Below are 24,782 nucleotides of genomic sequence, written 5' to 3' on the forward strand. Positions count from 1 at the left end.
CATATAACAATGCGTGGTACACTGAGACAATCCTATCGGTTGGAGCTGTCATTAGGTCATTAGAAAGTGCACAAGTATCAGAGACCGATAAATTCACTATAACAATGTGCAAATGCATCATGGAGCCTTGATTTGCCATGCACCAAACTCAAACGTTTAGCCTAATAAAACATAATTTTCTCGGACAAGGATTTCCTGACACATGCAAAGTGGCAGTGGATGTGAAAAAGTGGGTACAATAGTGGCGACAGGATCTACTTTAAAGCATGGTTAAGAGCTGAGTTCAGCTATGCTGCAAATACATCACATTCCTGTTAGCGAAGTTTTTCTTGAATAGTACCTATGTATAAGGAACTAGTTGCTACAACTACGTTGGTTAGTAAGGAAGCGATGGTTATATTTGCCTTAGTGTCGGTATCTCCATCGTGTGAATCCCGTGGCGAAACAGTTTAGTTTCGCAGCTATTCACGTGTCATCTCCCCCACATGGACTTGTTCTTCTATTCGAAATCTTTAAAATACTGCGGCAGTGATGTTCATCCATCACAAAAGGTCACTTCTTTCACTACCGCACTACACTTATAGGGCATCCCGAAAAGACACGCACCAACGTCACATAATATGAAATGGCCTTAACGCGAACTACGTCACGATACTTATGTTAAGCCACTTAACGAATATTAATAATAGCACCATTAACGGCGCCGTGAATTTTCTTTGCACTAGTGGCATAAATACACTCACAGAAAAAAAACAACACCAGAGGTAATTAATATAGACTAATGAAATTTCGGGAATACACTTGTCTAGGTAACATATTTGAGTGATTAACACTGCAAGATCACAGGTTAATGTAGGCGCGATATAAGCAATTGCAAATGTTAAATGCTGCTACATTAATAACCGGTGTAACGGCCAGATTGTTGACGCTGGAGGTGTTGTCCAGTGATGTCTTATAAGCACTAGAGACAGACCTGCTGATCGACCAGGGCAAGGCAACGTGTCGACATTCTACTGGGTGTTACAAAAAGGTACGGCCAAACTTTCAGGAAACATTTCTCACACACAAATAAAGAAAAGATTTTAAGTGGACAAGTGTCCGGAAACGCTTAATTTCCATGTTAGAGCTCATTTTAGTTTGTTCTTCCACCTACGCTCAATGGGGCACGTTATCATGATTTAATACCTGTGCTGCTAGAACATGAGCCTTTACAAGTACGACACAACATGTGGTTCAAGCACGATGGAGCTCCTGCACATTTCAGTCGAAGTGTTCGTATGCTTCTCAACAACAGATTCGGTGACCGATGGATTGGCAGAGGCGGACCAATTCCATGGCCTCCACGCTCTCCTGACCTCAACCCTCTTGACTTTCATTTATGGGGGCATTTGAAAGCTCTTGTCTACGCAACCCCAGTACCAAATGTAGGGACTCTTCGTGCTCGTATTGTGGATGGCTGTGATGCAATACGCCATTCTCCAGGGCTGCCTCAGCGCATCAGGGATTCTATGCGACGGAGGGTGGATGCATCTATCCTCGCTAACGGAGGGCATTTTCAAAATTTCCTGTAACAAAGTGATTGAAGTCACGCTGGTACGTTCTGTTGCTGTGTGTTTCCATTCCATGATTAATGTGATTTGAAGTAATAAAATGAGCTCTAACATGGAAAGTAAGCGTTTCCGGACACATGTCCACCTAACATATTTTCTTTCTTTGTGTGTGAGGAATGTTTCCTGAAAGTTCGGCCGTAGCTTTTTGTAACACCCTGTATACAGCATGTTGGATTACAACAGCGGTATGTGAACAAGCGTTATCCTGTTGGAATGTTGTTCATGAATGGCAACAAGACAGGTAGAATTATCAGACTGGCGTACAAATTCGGAGTCAGGGTGTGTGAATCACGAGACTGTTCCTGCTCTGACGATAACTCTAGGTTTAGCTCAAGTGCGTCTATCACGCAGATAGGTTGGTTGCAGGCCCTCAACTGGTCTCCTTCTAACAAACACGCAGCCATCACTGACACCGAGGCTGAACCAGCTTTCATAACAACAGATCTCCACCCTGTCCTCTAATAAGCTCTCGCTTGAGTCGCTGGTTTGGTGTCATTGAAACACACGTTACAGGGCGCCTGGCTCGGAGCTGTCTTTGCAGTAACCTATTTGTAACACTATCACTGTTGAGCTAACTGCTGCCCAAATTGCTGCTGCAGATGCAGTACAATGCGCCAGAGCCATACACCGAACACGATGGTCGTCCCTCTCTGTAGTGCCACGTGCCCGTCCGGAGTCCGGTCTTCTTGTGACCGTACATTCTCGTGACCACCGCTACCAGCATATCATGTACAGTGACTACATTTCTGCCAAGTATTACTCCTCAGACTCAGAAGGAACATCCAGCTTCGTGTAACCCTGTTTCACAATCTCGTTCAAACTCGGTGGGGCATTGATAAAGGGGCATTTGTCGCCTTAAAGGCATTCTTGACCAAAATCAACTCACCACGTCCAAAGGTACACTACTGGCCATTAAAATTGCTACGCAACCAGGATGACGTGCTACAGACGCGAAATTTGACCGACAGGAAGAAGATGCTATGATACGCAAATGATTAACTTTTCAGAGCATTCACACAAGGTTGGCGACGGTGGCGACACCTACAACGTGCTGACATGAGGAAAGTTTCCAACCGATTTCTCATACACAAACAGCAATTGACCGGCGTTGCCTGGTGAAACGTTGTTGTGATGCCTCGTGCAAGGAGGAGAGATGCGTACCATCCCGTTTCCGACTGTGATAAAGGTCGGATTGTAGCCTATCGCGATTGCGGTTATCGTATTGCGACATTGCTGCTCGCGTTGGTCGAGATCCAATGGCTGTTAGCAGAATATGGAATCGGTGGCTTCAGGAGGGTAATACGGAATGTCGTGCTGGATCCCAACGGCCTCGTATCACTAACAGTCGAAATGACAGGCATCTTATCCGCATGGCTGTAACGGATCGTGCAGCCACGTCTCGATCCTTGAGTCAACAGATAGGGACGTTTGCAAGACAACAACCATCTGCACGAACAGTTCGACGACGTTTGCAGGAGCATGGACTATCAGCTCGGAGACCATGGCTGCGGTTACGATGGTGTACTCAACGACGAACCTGGGTGCACTAACGGCAAAGCATGAAGATTGTCGCTTCCGTGTTTGGCGATATCGCGGTGAGCGCACATTGGAAGCGCGTATTCGTCACCGCCATACTGGCGTATCACCCGGCGTGATGGTACGAGGTGCCAATAGTTACACGTCTGGGTCACCTCTTGTTCGCATTGACGACAGTTTGAACAGTGGACGTTACATTTCAGATGTGTTACGACCCGTGGTTCTACGCTTCATTCGATCCCTGCGAAACCCTGCATTTCAGCAGGATAATGCAGGTCCTGTACGGTCTTTTCTGGATACAGAAAATGTTCGACTGCTGCCCTAGCCCTGATTTCTCAGGATCTATCCACCCAAATTGCGTGAAAATGTAATCACATGTCAGTTCTAGTATTTATCTAATGAATACCCAGTTATCATCTGCATTTCTTTTTGGTGTAGCAATTTTAATGGCCAGTAGTGTAATTACCCCCTTACACCGTGTACTTAAAGCAAGCATGATATGGATCCTCATAGTGGTGCTACTAGCGCCTCTCTCATGCGACTAGCTCGAAATCTGAGTAGGCGTTATCTTTCAGATGTAGAAAAACGCGTACCAACTTACGTTATGTCGCTCAATTCCTTCTTGGTGTTGCGAATTTTTTCCGTCAGTATAGTTCATCAAGATGTCAGTTCTAGCGTGAGAGAGTCACCCAGTGGTAACTGTGCTAATAACGACTTCCTCCAATCTGAAGAAAGATACTTATGGACGTCGGTTTCAGTGGAACGAGGAACTGCAAGAGTGACTGCGGTTGTGGATCCGTTAGCGGCCGCCCGCTTTCTACGAAACAAGAGTTGATCGTCTCGTCTCCCAGTGGGAGAAACCTCTTAACGCATGTGGTGATTACTTTTGAATGGAACCAGTAGTTTTCGAAAGGATGTTCGCCACACACTCTTCTTCCATATTTTTTTTTTTATAAGATAAGGCGTCTTAAGAGAGCACGCAAGTCATCGTGGGGGATTTTTATTGACAGCTGGTTTAATGTGTAAGGTTTGTAAGTAGGCTGTTTAGGTTTTCTTATTGGTAACGCCACGTAGCGCTCTGTGTGAGAATCACTGGCTGTGCTGTGTGCAATCTGTGGCTGGTTTGCATTGTTGTCTGCCATTGTAGTGTTGGGCAGCTGGGCTGTTAACAGCGCGTAGCGTTGCGCAGTTGGAGGTGAGCCGCCAGCAGTGGTGGATGTGGCGAGAGAGATGGCGGAGCTTGATGTCATGATCTGTTATGTATATTATGATTTTTCAACACTATTAAGGTAAATACATTGTTTGTTCTCTACTAAAATCTTTCATTTCCTAACTATGCCTATCAGTACTTAGTGCCTTCCGTAGTTTGAATCTTTTATTTAGCTGGCAGTAGTGGCGCTCACTGTTTTGCAGTAGTTCGAGTAACGAAGATTTTTGGTGAGGTAAGTGATTTGTGAAATGTATAGGTTAATGTTAGTCAGGGCCATTCTTTTGTAGGGATTTTTGAAAGTCAGATTGCGTTGCGCTAAAAATATTGTGTGTCAGGTTAAGCACAGTCCTGTATAATTTTTCTAAGGGGACGTTTCAGGTTCCCTAGCTAATGCTTCAGCATGATCGTTGACAGGAACACCTACGTGGCTCGATTTGGAGGGGGATTCTGAAAGTCCGGTGTATTTCTGAGGTTGTACAAAGATGTTCTTGAATTGGAGACAAACGAATGGGTCGGATGGTAATTATCAAACGCCTTTAAACTACAAAGAGAGATAGCTCTGTGTTGTTACTGATTTCGGCTCAATACAGTCCGACAACCACGAGTGATTGTCTGCGGTGCCATCTCATTTCATAGCAGGACATTGGTTTGACATCTGCAGCACCCTTACACTACAGCTGCTTCACGGTGAGTCATCCAGGGTTTACATTTCAGCAGGATAATGCACACTTGAACATGACGAAAGTTTCTGTTTCTTGTGTTCATGCTTGCCAAATCCTACCATGGCCTGCAAAGTTTTCTGAAACTCTCGCCAATTGAGAACGTTTGGAGTATTATGGACAGCCCCTCCCCCACCCCCCACCCAATAATCTCTGGACTTTAACTATATAACTAGCCCCTTGGACAGAATTTCGCACAATATCCCTCAGGAGGACATACAACTCTGTCAATCAATGCCAAGGCGAAAATAATTGCCTGCTTATGGGCCAGAGAAGGACCACCGCGTTATTAACTTGCTCAGTTTGTAAATCTCTTTCTCTTGAACAAATCATCCAATTTTTTGAAATTGTCACTTCATTCCAGTCCGAGAGAAGCTACGGTCTTAGGTCGCATCCGTTTTGCTTATACCTGTCTCACCTATAGCTACATATGAAGCATACTCAAAACCATACACCCGCCAAAGCGGGACCATGGAATGGTTGCATTCAAAAGTAATCACCACACGCGTTGAGAGATTTATCCCACTGGGAAACGAGATAATCAATTCCTGTTTCATAGAACGTGGTCGGCCGCTGATGGATGCACAACCGCAACCACTCTTGCAGTTCCTCGTTCCACTGAAACAGACGTCCACACATATCTTTCTTCAGATCGCCAATGATGTGAAACTGAAACGGTGAAATATTCTAGCTGTACGTTTCACAACCAAAATGCTACTGTGTATCCTTTACATCTATCGGTTTGCATCCGGATCATGCCTTCGAAGTCGGTCTTTTTTTTCCCTCTCTTACGGTGTCTTAGGATCTGTGTGATCCTTGGTTCAACAACAGAGGTTTCAAGGAATGTAGGACAGAAGCAAAGATCACTCGTGGTGTAGCAGTGGTACTGTGTAAGACCTTGGCGGACGTACCTGTCGAGGGTTGATGTTGATACGCAGGTTGTAGGCGCCTATCTCCCTCTGCAGCAGCTCCTCGTACGTCAGGTTGAAGGTTACTTTTTTCTGCGCTTCAACGTTCACGGACACGTGCACCACGTTGGAATCGCGTGCGCTGCAACATTCAACGACGACATTATGCAAATCAATAGAACTAGCGTAAGAGATTTATAATACTGTGAATAAAAATTACAAAAAATCAGAAATTGTTCAAATGGCTCTGAGCACTGTGGGACTTAGCATCTGAGGTCATCAGTCCCTTAGAACGTAGAAATATTTAAATTTTAAATTTAAACCGTAGCGGTCGCGCGGTTCCAGACTGAAACGCCTAGAACCGTTCGGTCACAGCGGCTGGCAATAAAAATTACAAACACGTGTCAATGCATTACACACACTCACATACACACACACACACACACACACACACACACACACACACACACACACGAAACAAACTGTAAAATTCACTTTAAGGAAAATACTAAGACAGATATTAATTACTCCCTACTCGTCTCACTATTGACTTCCGTTTTTGAAACGACAATGCATTTAAGAACAGATGAACACATCTGAAAATACGAGAGCCTTTGTCAGCCACAATTTAGATTCACAAGGGCCTCTCTACTAAATATCACATCTACCTTTTCAGTGACCATATGCTAAAATATCTAAGTGAGAAGATTTCCGACACCGGCGTTTTTTGTGACCTGTCTAAACCATTTGAGTGTAGCATCTTTTGTTGGAGGAACTGAAAAGTTTATAGCTTTCGAGGTACAATGTGTAAGTTGTTCATTGATAAGAAGCAATGAATCATGTTACATAGGTCATGGAGCTCTCTTGATGAATGTTCTACTGAGTAGCAAAAATTACTTCTTTTGTTCCACAGATTTCAATTCTGAGACCACCCATGTACATGCTATGTATTAATGAATATCCGTCTTACACTGAAGAATGAGAAAAAGTGTCTTTCCTGATGATGTGGGCATCACAACAGAGCCCCTTGGGGGCGGCAACAAGAGAAAAGGTGCAGTAAATTGATATCGATTAGTCCACTACAGTTGGTATACTACTTAACTTAAAAAACACGGTTCATTCACTTGTGTAATTGGCAAATGATCAATAAAAATACAGCACGGGGGAAAGGTGAAACTGGTTGTCCAAGACATCAAGACATCCAAGACATCAAATGCTTGATGTCAGTAATTATTGATTTTGGAGATTGAAATATTAGAAAGTTAACTTACATTCCATATATGGAATAATGTTCTCGACCGGTTTCACACGCAAATATAAAATATGCACTGCTCATCAGCGTGTTATAACGATAATAATTGATGGCCATCCCTGTACTTCATGTAGGCAAGCGTGTGACGATTAGGAATATTAACTACAATATATTTACTATCTTACAGAGTTTTTGTGAAGTATTAGAGGTAATATGAAACTATTTGACCACGTTCCTTGTGAATTAAAGGTGCCGACAGATGATGAAAGTTCTGAAGAACTGGAAATCATTTCTACTAGGCAACTACTTGTACTCCATACACTGATTTCTGGGTATATAGCATATCTTTGTAGCTTTGCTGCAGATATAAAAATTTGTCGTAGAACTAAAAAAAAAGTAGTTACGTAAATGACCCGTATGTAGAGATCTTTTTACAGAGAAAAAGTATCTTTTTTATGACTATACTGATACTTCCACAACACGGCTAGTGGTTGTGAATATGATTCGCGGAATATACAAAAACATAACTAACAAACTAACTGAAACACACGGACACACACACCACACACACACACACACACACACACACACACACACACTTACCACAATTCCGTAGTTCACATTGAAGTGCATTACTTCTGCGATTGATTGTTAGACGCAAATATTGTATTTGCCTGTTGGCATTGCCACAGCTCCTGAGGCGTTGCTACTGGTGTGAATACCCACCTGACAGCGACGTGTGCCGCGCCACGGCCTTCCGCCACTGCGGCGTCGTACTCCTGGCGGGCCTCCTCTTTGCCTCGCACGTAGGCCTCGTATGTCACGTTGTCCATCTCTCTGCAACAACAGTCATCAAGTCACTCACTTCCATTTTACAAAGTTCGCAGCCGGTATGTCTGTTGAAACAATCATCTCTGTTGATAGAAGAACGGCGCACCATCCATGACAAATATCATTTCATTGGTTCAAATGGCTCTGAGCACTATGGGACTTAACATCTGAGGTCATCAGTCCCCTATAACGTAGAACTACTTAAACCTAACTAACCTACGGACATCACAAGCATCCATGCCCGAGACAGGATTCGAACCTGCCACCGTAGCGGTCGCGTGGTTCCAGGCTGAAGCGTCTAGAGCCGCTCGGCCACCAATTCACTGGTAAAAAACCTATCTTCATGTACTGTGTAATGACACAGTAATTTGTGATTACTGGTACATCAGTTAAGTTTCCTTTTTAATTTATTATAAACTAGCCTTTTCCTCGTGCCTTCGCCAGCATAAGCAGTCAACACAATATTGCACAAGACTCCTCCACCCCCTCCCCCCCCCTCTGGTTGTACCTCTTCCACTGTCACTCTTCCACCTCATCCTCCCACCTCCATCAGTCTCTCTTCACCTTCTCCTCCTCCCTCTGTCTGCCTATTGCCTCCTTCCTTTCTCTCTGTTCTCTCTGATCATTTCCTCCTCCCTCTCTCTCTGTCATATCCTCCTCACCCTTCTGTCTATATCCTCTTTCCCCTCTCTCTATCTCTTCCTCCCCCTCAATTCGCATCTCCAATGTACAAATGTGTGTGAAATCTTATGGGACTTACCTGCTAAGGTCATCAGTCCCCAAGCTTACATACTACTTAACCTAAATTATCCTAAGGACAAACACACACACACACACACACACACACACTCAAGCCCGAGGGAGGACTTGAACCTCGCATCTCCTCCTCCCCCTCCCTCTGCCCAACCCCTCCTCCTCACCCCTGTCTCTCTCTGTCCCTTCCTCACCCTTCTCTCTTTACCTCCTCTGCCCGGTCTCTGTTGTGACCGCCATCTCGTCCACACTCTGTGTCTGTCTTCTCCTTCCCTCTCTGTCCTTCTCCTCCTTCCCCTGTTTCTTGCCCCAGACATCTGTCTGCAAAGCAGGTCGGTCAGGGAGCTGATACTCTACCTACATCATATACCTTTTATGGAGGGCAACCTATACACCAAGCGGTGCACAAATACATTTTTGCCCCATCTGCACTCCTATTGGAGGTGGGAGGTTATAAACCCTATAGTGCTGACCCTCATGATGCCTGCTATTTGTGTGACAAATTAGGTGAAAGCGATCCAGGGGTTTTGGAGGAGATCCTGGACACACACACACACACACATATATATATATATATATATATATATATACTCCTGGAAATGGAAAAAAGAACACATTGACACCGGTGTGTCAGACCCACCATACTTGCTCCGGACACTGCGAGAGGGCTGTACAAGCAATGATCACACGCACGGCACAGCGGACACACCAGGAACCGCGGTGTTGGCCGTCGAATGGCGCTAGCTGCGCAGCATTTGTGCACCGCCGCCGTCAGTGTCAGCCAGTTTGCCGTGGCATACGGAGCTCCATCGCAGTCTTTAACACTGGTAGCATGCCGCGACAGCGTGGACGTGAACCGTATGTGCAGTTGACGGACTTTGAGCGAGGGCGTATAGTGGGCATGCGGGAGGCAGGGTGGACGTACCGCCGAATTGCTCAACACGTGGGGCGTGAGGTCTCCACAGTACATCGATGTTGTCGCCAGTGGTCGGCGGAAGGTGCACGTGCCCGTCGACCTGGGACCGGACCGCAGCGACGCACGGATGCACGCCAAGACCGTAGGATCCTACGCAGTGCCGTAGGGGACCGCACCGCCACTTCCCAGCAAATTAGGGACACTGTTGCTCCTGGGGTATCGGCGAGGACCATTCGCAACCGTCTCCATGAAGCTGGGCTACGGTCCCGCACACCGTTAGGCCGTCTTCCGCTCACGCCCCAACATCGTGCAGCCCGCCTCCAGTGGTGTCGCGACAGGCGTGAATGGAGGGACGAATGGAGACGTGTCGTCTTAAGCGATGAGAGTCGCTTCTGCCTTGGTGCCAATGATGGTCGTATGCGTGTTTGGCGCCGTGCAGGTGAGCGCCACAATCAGGACTGCATACGACCGAGGCACACAGGGCCAACACCCGGCATCATGGTGTGGGGAGCGATCTCCTACACTGGCCGTACACCACTGGTGATCGTCGAGGGGACACTGAATATTGCACGGTACATCCAAACCGTCATCGAACCCATCGTTCTACCATTCCTAAACCGGCAAGGGAACTTGCTGTTCAAACAGGACAATGCACGTCCGCATGTATCCCGTGCCACCCAACGTGCTCTAGAAGGTGTAAGTCAACTACCCTGGCCAGCAAGATCTCCGGATCTGTCCCCCATTGAGCATGTTTGGGACTGGATGAAGCGTCGTCTCACGCGGTCTGCACGTCCAGCACGAACGCTGGTCCAACTGAGGCGCCAGGTGGAAATGGCATGGCAAGCCGTTCCACAGGACTACATCCAGCATCTCTACGATCGTCTCCATGGGAGAATAGCAGCCTGCATTGCTGCGAAAGGTGGATATACACTGTACTAGTGCCGACATTGTGCATGCTCTGTTGCCTGTGTCTATGTGCCTGTGGTTCTGTCAGTGTGATCATGTGATGCATCTGACCCCAGGAATGTGTCAATAAAGTTTCCCCTTCCTGGGACAATGAATTCACGGTGTTATTATTTCAATTTCCAGGAGTGTAAATAGGAGATCTACCTTAAATCATCTTAAAATACATACCAACATACAGTACCATTAACAATGAGATGACATCAGTGAGTAGTATGTAAAACTAACCAACTCAATTTGTAATCGGTGCAGATAATAATTCTCTGGATTCAATACCATGCAACGTCTGTTTACATCTTTCAATCCCAGCTCATGTGACGAATGCTATATGTTGTAGAACTTGGCTCTTTCCACTCAAATATCCCAGCTGCCTGTGAATGGAATCGGCAGAATCCCAATAGGAAGTGTTTAGCAGTGGGTTTCCAGTTCTGGCATTTGCTTGATGACCAGGAGAAACTTCTCAGAAATCTGTGTCAGCCCATGAGATTGAAACTGTTTTAAATTATTTCTGGGACAACATTATCCTCTGTATCAGACTAAATTTAAAATTTTGTTCAACCTTATGTATTTGTGTATGTGCCATTCGGTTTTAATCGAAGTCCAGTTACTCACAAAGGTCCAGTTTGGGATGTAATTGTCATATGACAGCGAAACTTGGCAGATATTCTAACTTGTTAATGTGTAACTAATTTATGTTGGAAAAAAATAGTTCTAACTTCGGCTAGCAGGTCCAAATCTGGCATTGTGATTGCAAGAAGGACGTATGGAAAGGTTTCCATATGTAATGTTTTAGAAATGTGACCTGGGCAGAAAAGGTCGAACAAGTGAGAAAGGCATAATGTTGATTTTGTTATTAACTGCAGATTAAACAGTTTGTTCAATGTGTTGTTGTTGTGGTCTTCTGTCCTGAGACTGATTTGATGCAGCTCTCCATGCTACTCTATCCTGTGCAAGTTCTTCATCTCCCAGTAACTACTGCAGCCTACATCCTTCTGAATCTGCTTAGTGTATTCATCTCTTGGGCTCCCTCTACGATTTTTACCCTCCCCGCTGCCCTCCAATACTAAATTGGTGATCCCTTGATGCCTCAGAACATGTCCTTCCAACCGATCCCTTCTTCTAGTCAACTTGTGCCACATACTTCTCTTCTCCCCAATCCTATTCAGTACCTCCTCGTTAGTTATGTGATCTACCCATCTAATCTTCTGCATTCTTCTGTAGCACCACAATTCAAATGCTTCTATTCTCTTCTTGTCCAAACTATTTATCGTCCATGTTTCACTTCCATACATGGCTACACTCCATACAAATACTTTCAGAAACGGCATCCTGACACTTAAATCTATACTCGATGCTAATAAATTTCTCTTCTTCAGAAACAATTTCCTTGCAATTGCCAGTCTACATTTTATATCATCTCTACTTCGACCATCATCAGTTATTTTGCTCCCCAAATAGCAAAACTCCTTTACTACTTTAAGTGTCTCATTTCCTAATCTAATTCCCTCAGCATCACGCGACTTAATTCGACTACATTCCATTATCCTCGTATTGCTTTTGTTGATATTCATCTTATATCCTCCTTTCAAGACACTGTCCATTCCGTTCAACTGCTCTTCCAAGTCCTTTGCTGTCTCTGACAGAATTACAATGTCATCGGCGAACCTCTAAGTTTTTATTTCTTCTCCATGGATTTTAATACCTACTCCAAATTTTTCTTTTGTTTCCTTCACTCCTAGCTCAATAGAGAGATTGAATAACATCGGAGAGAGGCTACAACCCTGTCTCTCTCTCTTCCCAACCACTGCTTCCCTTTCGTGTCCCTTGACTCTTATAACTGTCATCTGGCTTCTTTACAAATTGTAAATAGCCTTTCGCTCCTCGTATTTTACCCTAGCCACCTTCAGAATTTTAAAGAGAGCATTCCAGTCAACATTGTCAAAAGCTTTCTCTAAGTCTACAATTCTAGAAACGTAGGTTTGCCTTTCCTTAATCTAACTTCTAAGATAAGTCATAGGGTCAGTATTGCCTCACGTGTTCCAATATTTATACGGAATTCAAACTGATCTTCCCCGCGTCGGTTTCTACTAGTTTTTCTATTCGTCTGCAAATAATTCGCGTTAGTTTGTTCAATATGAATACCAAAGACATTGACAAGATGTTGCACCCATAAAACGACGTGGTCAGTTGTTGCTCATAGCAGTTCTAGTCGAATCTCTGCAACATGTTCCTGTATACTACCCTTCAAATCAGGTGTAGACTGAATGTGTACCTGGTAAACGTGTTCTTTCAGATACCTTCGGAGCCTTAAGTCACATAGATTCGGAGCAGGTGATCTTGGAGGCAGTGCATGTGGAAAATCTCTGGAGATAACACTTTGGTGGAAGGTTGCATTAAGCATATCTTCCACTGAGTAAGTGACATGAGGTGATTCCCCATCTTGCATGAAAACATTGGTTTCTACACAGTTGCACTCCTTCAAAGCAGGAATGGTGTACAGGGAGGATTCGATAACGTGCAGACGTAGAGATACATCTGACAGTCTCTCTCAGTGTTTTCACTTCAAAGAAGAAGTGACCGAGAATAACGTTGCTTGTGAACCCACAACACACAGTCACATACGAAGAGTGCAGTTGCTCTTCATGCACAAAACATGGTTTAAAAGTAATCCAAAATCAGTCGTTTTGTATATTCACTGCACTCTGTAGAGTAAAATGAGCTTTTTAGCTCTATGCAATATTGCCTGGCTACATGTCATCAACTTCTATTAGTGCCAGTAAGCGAAGAGCAAATTCAGAACGTTGACGATGAGGTTTCTGTTGTTCTCGCATCCCACGCCCGGGTTCCCGGGTTCGATTCCCGGCGGGGTCAGGGATTTTCTCTGCCTCGTGATGGCTGGGTGTTGTGTGCTGTCCTTAGGTTAGTTAGGTTTAAGTAGTTCTAAGTTCTAGGGGACTGATGACCATGTCTGTTAAGTCCCATAGTGCTCAGAGCCATTTGAACCATTTGAGGTTTCTGTTGCTGGATCTCGTACGTGTACCAGTAGAAAACAGACCGCAAAACTTTTACATTCTGTTGACCGCGGGATGGACAATTCTTGTGAAACTGCACGAGCACTAGCTCTCTCCTAAGGCGACTACATCCTCGGACATCATTTCCATCAGGCTAGGACGCCAATCTCTTCCAGGTGCCATACCGAGCTCGCCCACGTATTCGAATTTCATTATCAGCTCCTTTAAATCATTTAATGACATGGAGCCTCTCCTCAGACCTTTCAGTCGGTGATACTTTCTCAATGCAGCACTGTAATTACTGCAATACAGGCAAAGATTTAGATTAACATGGCACGTTTTTCTCGATACTCATACTGTTCACTCACGTTATGGCTTGACAAATGGCAGTGTGGAACAGTGTGGAAGTTCTATTGTCAGACAGACATTGCGCAGCGCCAGATTTGAACCTGGTGGCCAAAACTGGAAATAATTCTCCACCATAAATCGGTTCCTCATTAATGTATTGGTATAGCTACCAAGTGTCGCTGCCATATGATAATTACAGCCCACATGGGACCTCCGTGAGTACCTGCACTTTAATTATAACCACACAGTATTCCACAGTATTCCAGCTGTATGTAATTAGTTGTTTTGTATAATATTTGGTTGTAATGTAAGCTAGAGAATGTTTACAACGCATAGAAAGATGTTTGTGAAACTTCTATAAACTTTTCAGAGAGACGCGCTAAGTTGGTACACATGTCAAAGATAAATTTCGTTTTTTCGCAATGGCGAGGACAGAGAGAAAGCAGTTAGGGTGTGTAGAGTCTGTGAACGGCGGCGGCTGGCGCCTTGGATCAGAATCGTCTTAATTTTATGAACGAAGAGACTTCTTTCCTCACTTTCGATTGTTTAATCTTTAGATCCGGTCTATCACAGAATCTCGGAACTTTTCAGTCAATTACCAGGAGAGCTGGTTGTGGGGCAGCGGGTTTCTCAATTGGGACTAACTGGAACGGGATTGTCAGCTCCGATATTTACGTGACAAACAACGGAAAATCTACCAAAAAACCTGGTCGGAAACGTTTTAATTGTTTCTGGGACAACGTTTCCGATTACCCCAGGCAAAAAGTAAAGCAATATATACCACTATGTACATTTTTGTATGTGTGTGTGTGTGTGTGTGTGTGTGTGTGTGTGTGTGTGTGTGTGTGTGTGTGTGTGTGTAAGAGAGAGAGAGGGGGGGATAGAGAGAGAGAGAGAGAGAGAGAGAGAGAGAAAGAGAGGGAGGGAAGGATGGAGAGAGAGAAAGGGAGGGGGAGAGAGAGTGAATGAGAGAGAGAGAGAGAGAGAGAGAGAGAGAGAGAGAGAGAGAGAGAGGTGACATAACTGAAGCCATTTGATCACAAGCACTGACGACACATTCGGAGTCGTTGATAATGCTGCAAGGGAGATATCTGTCAGTGAGCGAGAATAAACTTCGTTGTGGCCATCGAAAATGCTTTCAATTATGCTAACGTATTATTTGTTCACAACGTCCTGAATCATGTCTCCCCAGTTCTGAGTAGGGACTAGTCGAATGACTTCGGCCCACTAATGTTTTGTGTCCGCACACAGCCAACATTGACGATCTGACACTAGGGTGCCAATGTGTGACTTAACTGTTACGACGTGACTGTCGTGGCGTGCTGTGCCGAACCAGTAAGCACACGTGGAGTCCCAGTTCTGTGTGACGAAAGCGCAGCCTTTTCGCTCTGCATGGCGGTGGTACTCGACACTGCCGGCTCACGACAATGGGCAATTGGTAGAAAGGGGACGTGGCAATCAAATATTTACCAATCTTCAATTGTCTGTTGTTGTTATCGGTTGAATTTACAGAGCACTACCGATACAGGTCGGAAGATTACCACAGTCAAGACGTTTTAGTAGAATGACGTGCTACAGCTAGTTCCAAACCCCAGTTATTCTTCTCATGTACCAGTTTTTGAGTAATGTACTGTCATGTAACACTGCTACTCAGTCTTTGCTAGAATATTGGTGTTTTGCTGTTCCTGTTAACACATACCATTAAATCAAATATAGCCCTTGGCTAATTTCGGATCGTTTTATTGAATAGGCACGTAAAATTTCACTCAAAAATCTGTTATTGCTAATGGTAAACGAACCGATTCTTTTCTTTTGATATTTGATAGTACACGAAATACTCTATAAACAATATGCTTTGGCTGAATTGACAAGTTACGAAAATGAACGTGCAAATGGTTTAAATGGCTACAAGCACTATGGGACTTAACATCTGAGGTCATCAGTCCCCTAAAACTTACAACTACGTAAACCTAACCAACCGAAGGACATCACACCCATCCATGCCCGAGGCAGGATTCGAACCTGCGACCGCAGCAGCAGCGCGGTTCCGGACTGAAGCGCCTAGAACCGCTCGGTCACAGGGGCCGGCGATGAACGTGCAGCTGTTTGCGGAAACACCAGAGGAAAAGCTCCGGTGTCTCTTAGGAGAGACACCCAGTGTACTGAAAACAGCTCTAAGTATTTTCTAAGCTTATAAAATAATAATTCAGTTTTACTTTATAATGCGAATAAATCTGATTGATATCTCGTAATCGCTTATCGACTTCAAAGTAGAGAAAATGCAATGTGAGAAAGATGCTTGCAGCACATGTTCTCTGGGATTTGATCTGATCGCTGCATACTCACATTAGAAAGCGGGAAATAAAGGCGTTCTCAGGCAACACAGCATCGAAGGATATTTCCTGTGCTTGATCCGCAGGGTTGCCAACCCTGCTGGTAATCAGTGTTTTAGCATAACGGTTGCGGACCTCGGACAACACATGCAGTCTGTGCACCTTCGGTTGCTGAATTCCCTGGAAAAGAAGGATCAGTAAGAGAAAGTTGTCTTGTGGCTTTACGCAGTCTGACTTTCTCTCTCTCTCTCTCTCTCTCTCTCTCTCTCTCTCTGTCTCTTTCACACGCACAGACAAACACACACACACACGCACACACACACACGCACACACACACACACACACACACACACACACATAAATCACGCTGTATAGAGAAGCGGTGCTGGCCGATGCAGACATCGTGGTAACTGGTAACTTAATATATACCAACTTCAGTGTTGTTTTTTGTCTGCGTCTGTAACAGTATTCCCGCAAACAGATCAAATAATTTACTACCCGATGTTCTGCATGATCGTAACTGCACCACTAAGTCTACTACACCTGTCAGTATAGACTATTCGTTCCTTGCCCACACGTCCACATTTCGAAACTGACCAGCCGCCCTGACAATGTCTTAATTGTGCCACGCATACTTGGCAGTGCTAACCAACCTTTAAACATACTACTCGCAATTTCTATAATAATAATTAGTCTGAAAATGAAGTAAATACAGATGTAAGCTTGTGGAGCCTACTGTCGTCAGTCATCAGTAGAAATATCACCACTTCTGCCCCTAACACCCTCTACATGCGGGATGATTCAGCTGTCCCTACCGATGTCATTTTATGCAACCCCACATGACAGAGCAATATTTTAGACTAGTTCGCTCTGCAGACGTGAAAGACGTTATAAATCGTCGAAGAATAACAGGTAAAGCACATGAAGACATCTTAGAGCTATTGTACAAATTTTGTTTATGAAACTACTTCGGCACATTAACGAAACGAGTCACTAATAATCTTGACAGTGGGTTGCACACAACAGAGCTGTTACTCCTGTGCTTCCCATTTTGATATCCCCTCGTAATTTAGTTTTTTGGTGGTGAAGCACAATTTATAAAGCAATGTCTTTGAACCATTTACCAAATATTAAATACTATACGTGGAATAAAGTTACAGACATATCCCAAACCTATATGATTACAACAATAAGCACAAAAGAAAAATTGAAGACATTTGGAAAGTATGGAAGACGTAAGATACATCTAGTTCGAAATACATTGTGTAACTTATGGCCAGTCCTCAGTAGTATTTTGTGTAGTATGATTCCATTTGCTAACAGTCGCATGAGGAACTGAGAAGGAACTGCGAACCAAATCGCTGCAGCGGAGTCTTCGTCCGATTGGAGTGTGGGGGCGGGCAATATCGTTTTACAGGATTAGTCCATCCGACAGCATTCCTTGGCGTTTTTGATTTTATGGCGCGTCTTCATAGCGCTGCAAATTGATTGTGGTTCCACTCTCAAGGAAATTAAAGGGCTGATATCCCCTGCAGTCGAAGAAGGAGTTCGTCACGACCTTACCGGAACTTGTGTGAACAACTTTGGATTTCTGTGGGGGGGGGGGGGGGGGGAGAGCTGTTCGATGTTTCTACTGTTGCTCTCTGGATGTTGGAATGCTGTTGGATGGAATCATCCTTTTGCACGATAACACCCGCTTCCGTACTGCCAATCGGACGAAGGCTACGCTTCAGCGACACCTTGCAACTTTCTCTGCGTGGTTTTTCACTTCTCTGGGAACTTGAACAGATACATTCGTGGACTCGGTTTTAGCTGGACAAGGAAGTGCAGTTGCGGACACGTCGGTGGCCGATCGCGTTCTAGGAGACAGGAATTGGTCGTCGCGTCTCCCACTGGGATAAATGTCGTAACACATACGCTGATTAATTTTCAATGGAATCGTTCCATGGTCTCGTTGTGGCAGGTGTCCCGTTTTCATTTGATGCTTCTTATATATATATATATATATATATATATATATATATATATATATATGTGTGTGTGTGTGTGTGTGTGTGTGTGGTTCAAATGGCTCTGAGCACTATGCGACTTAAATCCTGAGGTCATCAGTCACTTAGAACTAATTAAACCTAACTAACTTAATGACATCACATACATCCATGCCCGGGGCATGGATGTGTTGATGCACCGCTACGGTCGCAGGTTCGAATCCTGCCTCGGGCATGACTGTGTGTGAAGCCGTTAGATTAGTTAGGTTTAAGTAGTTCTGAGTTCTAGGGGACTGATGACCTCAGATGTTAATTAAGTCCCATAGTGCTCAGAGCCATTTGAACCATTTTTGATAATGGCTAAATCAGAACTGGTAATTCATTCACCATTACCGAGAGGATAAGGAACATAAAGGTCACGTTGTCGTATTCTCGGAAGTGCTTTCCATGGGATGTACAATCACTTGAACATGGAGGCAAAAGATCTTTCTGAGCTTAGGTCTCAATGATTGAAAGCACACATGTGAATGTATCAGACAAGTGGAAATCTGTACTAGTGCTTTAGCTGCACATTCAAGAGGTATTAATGTTGATCTTGATGGTGCCGCGCCCACACATTAGCCCTAGGGAGTAGCAGCACCACCGCTGAAGTCGCCCTCTCTGATGTGGACGTGAGTTGTGTAGTGTAGCGCTGAGAGACGATCGCCAGGTATATCAGCCAGGAACAGGACAACGTGGTCTTTACAAACTGACAGGTAACTGGCAATGGGTGGGTGATATCATATCTGTACCGGAAAAGTATGCGTGCCGACAGCAATTACACAACAAACTACTGGTAACTGTGTTTTGTTGTTCGTCTAAGACAGGCTCGTTAACAAGAATGAGTAACAATGAAAGGAGAGTGAGCGTGGCGTGGTCTTGGGAGAACAGGTGTTGAATGATGTCGAACAGGGATGGCCAAGAACTCTGAGTGCGTGCAGGTCTCTCTCGCCTGACTGAACACTCCCCCCACTACCACGTGTACTGTTTGAGCCAGAAGACGAGGAAACTGCGGACTTTGAGCATTCGATCACAGTGCAGTCACATGGAGAGTATTCAAAAGCTTGGTTTCATATTTCATACTGCTCAACCACATACATCCGAAGTAAAACCAACTTTCACTATTATTTAATTATTTTTGGTTCGCTGACGATATAATAAAATTTATTTCTTCCGAAAACTATTGGAAATTGAACAAAAGCAGATAGTTCCGCAGATTTTCATGACCCATATTGCCATGTAATCCCCACTTATTCAATTTCATATCCAAAATCGCCCTTCATTCACATAAGTTGATTGAAACATTGATATCAGTTTTGCAGCTGTGTAGATATAGAAACTGTTCGCAAGGAAAACTTTGCAGAACTCCTGGACAATTTCAGCGCAAATAATCTATCTTGTAAACGCGTATTACGCTGGAGATCGATCAGTTCCATCTTCATACGCAAAACGGGGCATTCAGCTGAAACAGCGAATGGTCTCGAAAACGGCTCAAAAACAGGCGGTAGACTGGTAGTATTCTTAAAATGTTTATAAAACAGTTCCAGTAATTCTTTCATATCCACAATTAGTTCTTAAATTTTCGTTTTCTTTAACGTCATTGGGCTCAGGGGAACTGGTGGTGCTCTTTGCCAGAAGTCATCCCTTCTACAGTATGAGATTCTCTTTAAATGCATTCACAGTCCCCACAAAATCAAAATAAGCTGCCTTCCGCCTTGCAGTCTGTTACAGAGGGAAGCCAGTGGGCAGTCAAGTCTACTTAAAGTGAAAGGTGAGCAATCTATTCTGGATCTTCTAAATCTGTTTTCTGCTTCATAAATTCGACAATAGCGAGCCTTAAATCGAAATATCGTTCGATGTCTCCCCTTTGAGTTAGGTACGTCGCAGTAGCATATAACCTCTCTATAATCTTTGTTCAGTTCAATCAAAAACTGTTGAAAACTGACGGCGTAATAACGAGTGTGACTTCAGAAAATTTATTGTTCACACCACCAATTTCATTATGTGCAGCATGCCCGCAAATTGGTCACAAAGTGCATTTTGATGTACACGACAATGAATCCAGTCAGATCGTCTGTTGATCTTTTTTAGTTACCAGAGGTTGAAAATAACGCTTCAGTTGTAAATTTCTTTTATTATCACGACCGGTTTCGGGCTCTCATAAGGTCATCCTCAGGTGAGGATGGGCTTAAGTACAGGTCCACCGCGGCGCTCGGGGACCACAGCACAGTTTCCACAACTGAGGATGAGCTTATGAGAGCCCGAAACCGGTCGTGATAATAAAGGAATTTACAACTGGAACGGTATTTTCAACCTCTGGTATAGTGTTCAGTTGCAAATGTTCTTTCAACAGGGTTTTTTAGTTAGTTAGTTGCATGTTCCATAGATCATTTGAACGATTCTTATGCGACATGAAAGAAGTCAATTCACAGGATATGTATAAATGATTGATGTTAACACTGATGAACCTTTTTTTAGTCTACTTATACAACACAAAATACCCTCAAGAATTATAAAGCAACTACGGATACTATGGCCATACAAATGAAGAACTACACATAAAACAATATTTTTTTCCATCATTAACTAAGCTTTTAAATGCTTTGTTGTATAGACACTATTTAGCAAATTTATGGTACCCTCGATTATTCGACTGAAATATAGATATTACGAGTCCCACCCTAGTCTTCGAAAAAGGACAGTAATTCCAGATAGCCTCTTTTTGTGCAAGTAGCCACTGACTACTGAATGTCCTTCATTCCACGAACGAATAACGAAGGATAAACAGCGCTTATACTAATATTCTACCGAATTGAAAAATGTCGTGCCGACCGGAAAATGCCGCACCAAATGTCGCAAGAAAAATTGCTGGATAGCACGCCAAGTGAAATGTCGCGCTGTAGTTATTATTTCCAAGGAGAACCGAGCAAAGCCGAGACTTACCGAGTAGTGCCGAGTCAGACACAGCCCTGGGCTGTATGTTTGCAGCACACGATGTATGCGTGAAGTTTTACACGCTCTGGCTGACTTTACTAAGGAACAGAGTCCAGGGTCAGCACAAGGCAGATGGCCCGAAAACACAGAGCAACCAAGGGGAGAATGTGTCACATTGTCTGCGACAACTGCTGCCAACCGTATCACTTACAACCCGTGCATGCCGTAATACCCATGAATTTGCCTACACAGTGACACTTTTGTCACTTGGTTTTTGCACAGGCCACCATGGTGCTGGGGTTTCTGTCACCCATCCTATTCGCAGATGAGGCTACCTGTATGAGGGGCGGTATCGTCGACCTTAAATTACTCACCTATGCAGCACAGAGATCCTCAAGGTATGATGGTAGTGAACCAGCAGTAACAATTCAGCCTTTATGTATGGGCAGGTATCGTTGGCGACCATCTCGTGTAACAAGTCAGCCTTCTAGAACACCTCACAGACCAAATATATTTGTTCCTGGTCATGACTATACCTCACCTGCTGGAACAAATGACTTTGCTAGTGCAAAGTGTAATGTGGCTGCTACATGATGGTGCTCTATCTCACTTCCACGTTCCCATGCAAAGATATCTCTGGACGATGGGTCATATGAGGTGGTACAGTCGCATGGCCTGTGGGGATACCTAAAAGACGTCGTGCTTGCAGAGGCCATAACGGACGTGCAGACACTGTAACAACACATATTTTTGGCTCCTTATCCTCTCGGGGATCGTTTTTTAATAATTTGTCTCCATTTGGCATTTTATGTATATGTAGTCAGTAATGATTAATTGCACTGACAATGGGAATATCTAATTTGACTGTGGGCCAACGGACACATGTTAGTTGCTTAAATCAATCACGTTTCTTGTTATAAAAGATCAGTTGTCATGTCCGTAACTGCCATCATCTAGACGAACGTTTGCTTAAAACGAGCGCCACACAATGGACGCAGGAAGATAGGCACGATATTATGCTATGGGGGACATTAGTATGGACCTCCATTGTACCAGTGACAATAGTTGAAGGCACCAGAACAGTTGTGGACCACGTAAACATTATTGCGCACCATCTTCATTCCAACATGGCTGATGTCTTCACTTTCAGCGGTGTCAACTTTCAAAACGATAATTATCCGTGTCGCAAAGCCAGAACCGTACTGTGGTTCGAGGAGCATGAGTGTCAACTCAGATTGACAGCTTGGATACCAAAATCGACTGACCTGAATCCTATGGAACTCGTCTGGGACATAATGGGTACAAGAGCAGCGTCTCACAAACCACTGGCTTACTAGAACTGCCCGATCTGTCAATTGACATCAGGTGTCATATACCTGAAGAAACCTATTAAGAACTTGTCGAACTCGTGTCACGTAGGGTCGGTACTGTATTGCATTCCAAAGGTGGAGCACCTGCTATTAAGCGGATGGACTAAATATCGCTCATCAGCATGTTTTCAATAGGTGAGAGATCTGTAGAAGGCACTGACTAAAATTAAAAAGAGCGTGAGACAGGAATGTAGTCTTTCGCCCTTACTGTTCAATCTTTACATCGAAGAAGCACTGTCCGAAATAAAAGAAAGCTTCAAGAGTGGGATTAAAATTTAAGGTTAAAGGATATCAGTGATAAGATTCCCTGGTGACGTTCTCATTCGCAGTGAAAGTGAAGAAGAATTACAGGATCTGTTGAATAGGATGGACAATATAATGAGTAAAGAACATGGATTGAGAGTAAATCGAAAAAGACGAAAGTAACGAGAAGCATCAGAAATAAGAATACCGAGAAACTTAATGTCGGAATTGGGGAACACAAAATAGACGTAGTTAAGGAATTCTGCTGTCTTGGCAGCAAAATAATCCATGATGAACGGAACAAGGAGGGCGAAAAAAGTAGACTAGCATTGGCAAAAAGGGCATTCCCGATCTACATCTACATCTACATCTACATTGATACTCCGCAAGCCACCCAACGGTGTGTGGCGGAGGGCACTTTACGTGCCACTGTCATTACCTCCCTTTCCTGTTCCAGTCGCGTATGGTTCGCGGGAAGAACGACTGTCTGAAAGCCTCCGTGCGCGCTCTAATCTCTCTAATTTTACATTCGTGATCTCCTCGGGAGGTATAAGTAGGGGGAAGCAATATATTCGATACCTCATCCAGAAACGCACCCTCTCGAAACCTGGACAGCAAGCTACACCGCGATGCAGAGCGCCTCTCTTGCAGAGTCTGCCACTTGAGTTTATTAAACATCTCCGTAACGCTATCACGGTTACCAAATAACCCGGTGACGAAACGCGCCGCTCTTCTTTGGATCTTTTCTATCTCCTCCGTCAACCCGACCTGGTACGGATCCCACACTGATGAGCAATACTCAAGTATAGGTCGAACGAGTGTTTTGTAAGCCACCTCCTTTGTTGATGGACTACATTTTCTAAGCACTCTCCCAATGAATCTCAACCTGGTACCTGCCTTACCAACAATTAATTTTATATGATCATTCCACTTCAAATCGTTCCGTACGCATACTCCCAGATATTTTACAGAAGTAACTGCTACCAGTGTTTGTTCCGCTATCATATAATCATACAATAAAGGATCCTTCTTTCTATGTATTCGCAATACATTACATTTGTCTATGTTAAGGGTCAGTTGCCACTCCCTGCACCAAGTGCCTATCCGCTGCAGATCTTCCTGTATTTCGCTACAATTTTCTAATGCAGCAACTTCTCTGTATACTACAGCATCATCCGCGAAAAGCCGCATGGAACTTCCGACACTATCTACTAAGTCATTTATATATATTGTGAAAAGCAATGGTCCCATAACACTCCCCTGTGGCACGCCAGAGGTTACTTTAACGTCTGTAGACGTCTCTCCATTGATAACAACATGCTGTGTTCTGTTTGCTAAAAACTCTTCAATCCAGCCACACAGCTGGTCTGATATTCCGTAGGCTCTTACTTTGTTTATCAGGCGACAGTGCGGAACTGTATCGAACGCCTTCCGGAAGTCAAGAAAAATAGCATCTACCTGGGAGCCTGTATCTAATATTTTCTGGGTCTCATGAACAAATAAGGCGAGTTGGGTCTCACACGATCGCTGTTTCCGGAATCCATGTTGATTCCTACATAGTAGATTCTGGGTTTCCAGAAATGACATGATACGCGAGCAAAAAACATGTTCTAAAATTCTACAAGAGATCGACGTAAGAGATATAGGTCTATAGTTTTGCGCATCTGCTCGACGACCCTTCTTGAAGACTGGGACTATCTGTGCTCTTTTCCAATCATTTGGAACCCTCCGTTCCTCTAGAGACTTGCGGTACACGGCTGTTAGAAGGGGGGCAAGTTCTTTCGCGTACTCTGTGTAGAATCGAATTGGTATCCCGTC

At 44.2% G+C, this 24,782-nt stretch overlaps 1 protein-coding gene across 5 annotated transcripts in view; it reads right to left on the minus strand.

The window, feature by feature from the left end:
- LOC124563471 (inter-alpha-trypsin inhibitor heavy chain H4-like) overlaps positions 1–24,782 on the minus strand; it is a 213,317-nt gene that overhangs the window by 175,832 nt on the left and 12,703 nt on the right. For all 5 annotated transcript variants that reach the window (XM_047130978.1, XM_047130977.1, XM_047130973.1 and 2 more), the window contains exons 2-4: positions 16,404–16,570; positions 7,962–8,072; positions 5,987–6,125 (exon numbers count right to left, since the gene is read on the minus strand). In XM_047130978.1, the coding sequence (XP_046986934.1) occupies positions 5,987–6,125; positions 7,962–8,072; positions 16,404–16,570 (417 nt within the window). The remainder of the gene's footprint in view (positions 1–5,986; positions 6,126–7,961; positions 8,073–16,403; positions 16,571–24,782) is intronic.

This window comes from Schistocerca americana, chromosome 1 (assembly GCF_021461395.2).
Source record: "Schistocerca americana isolate TAMUIC-IGC-003095 chromosome 1, iqSchAmer2.1, whole genome shotgun sequence".
Classification (NCBI taxonomy): Eukaryota; Metazoa; Arthropoda; class Insecta; order Orthoptera; family Acrididae; genus Schistocerca; species Schistocerca americana.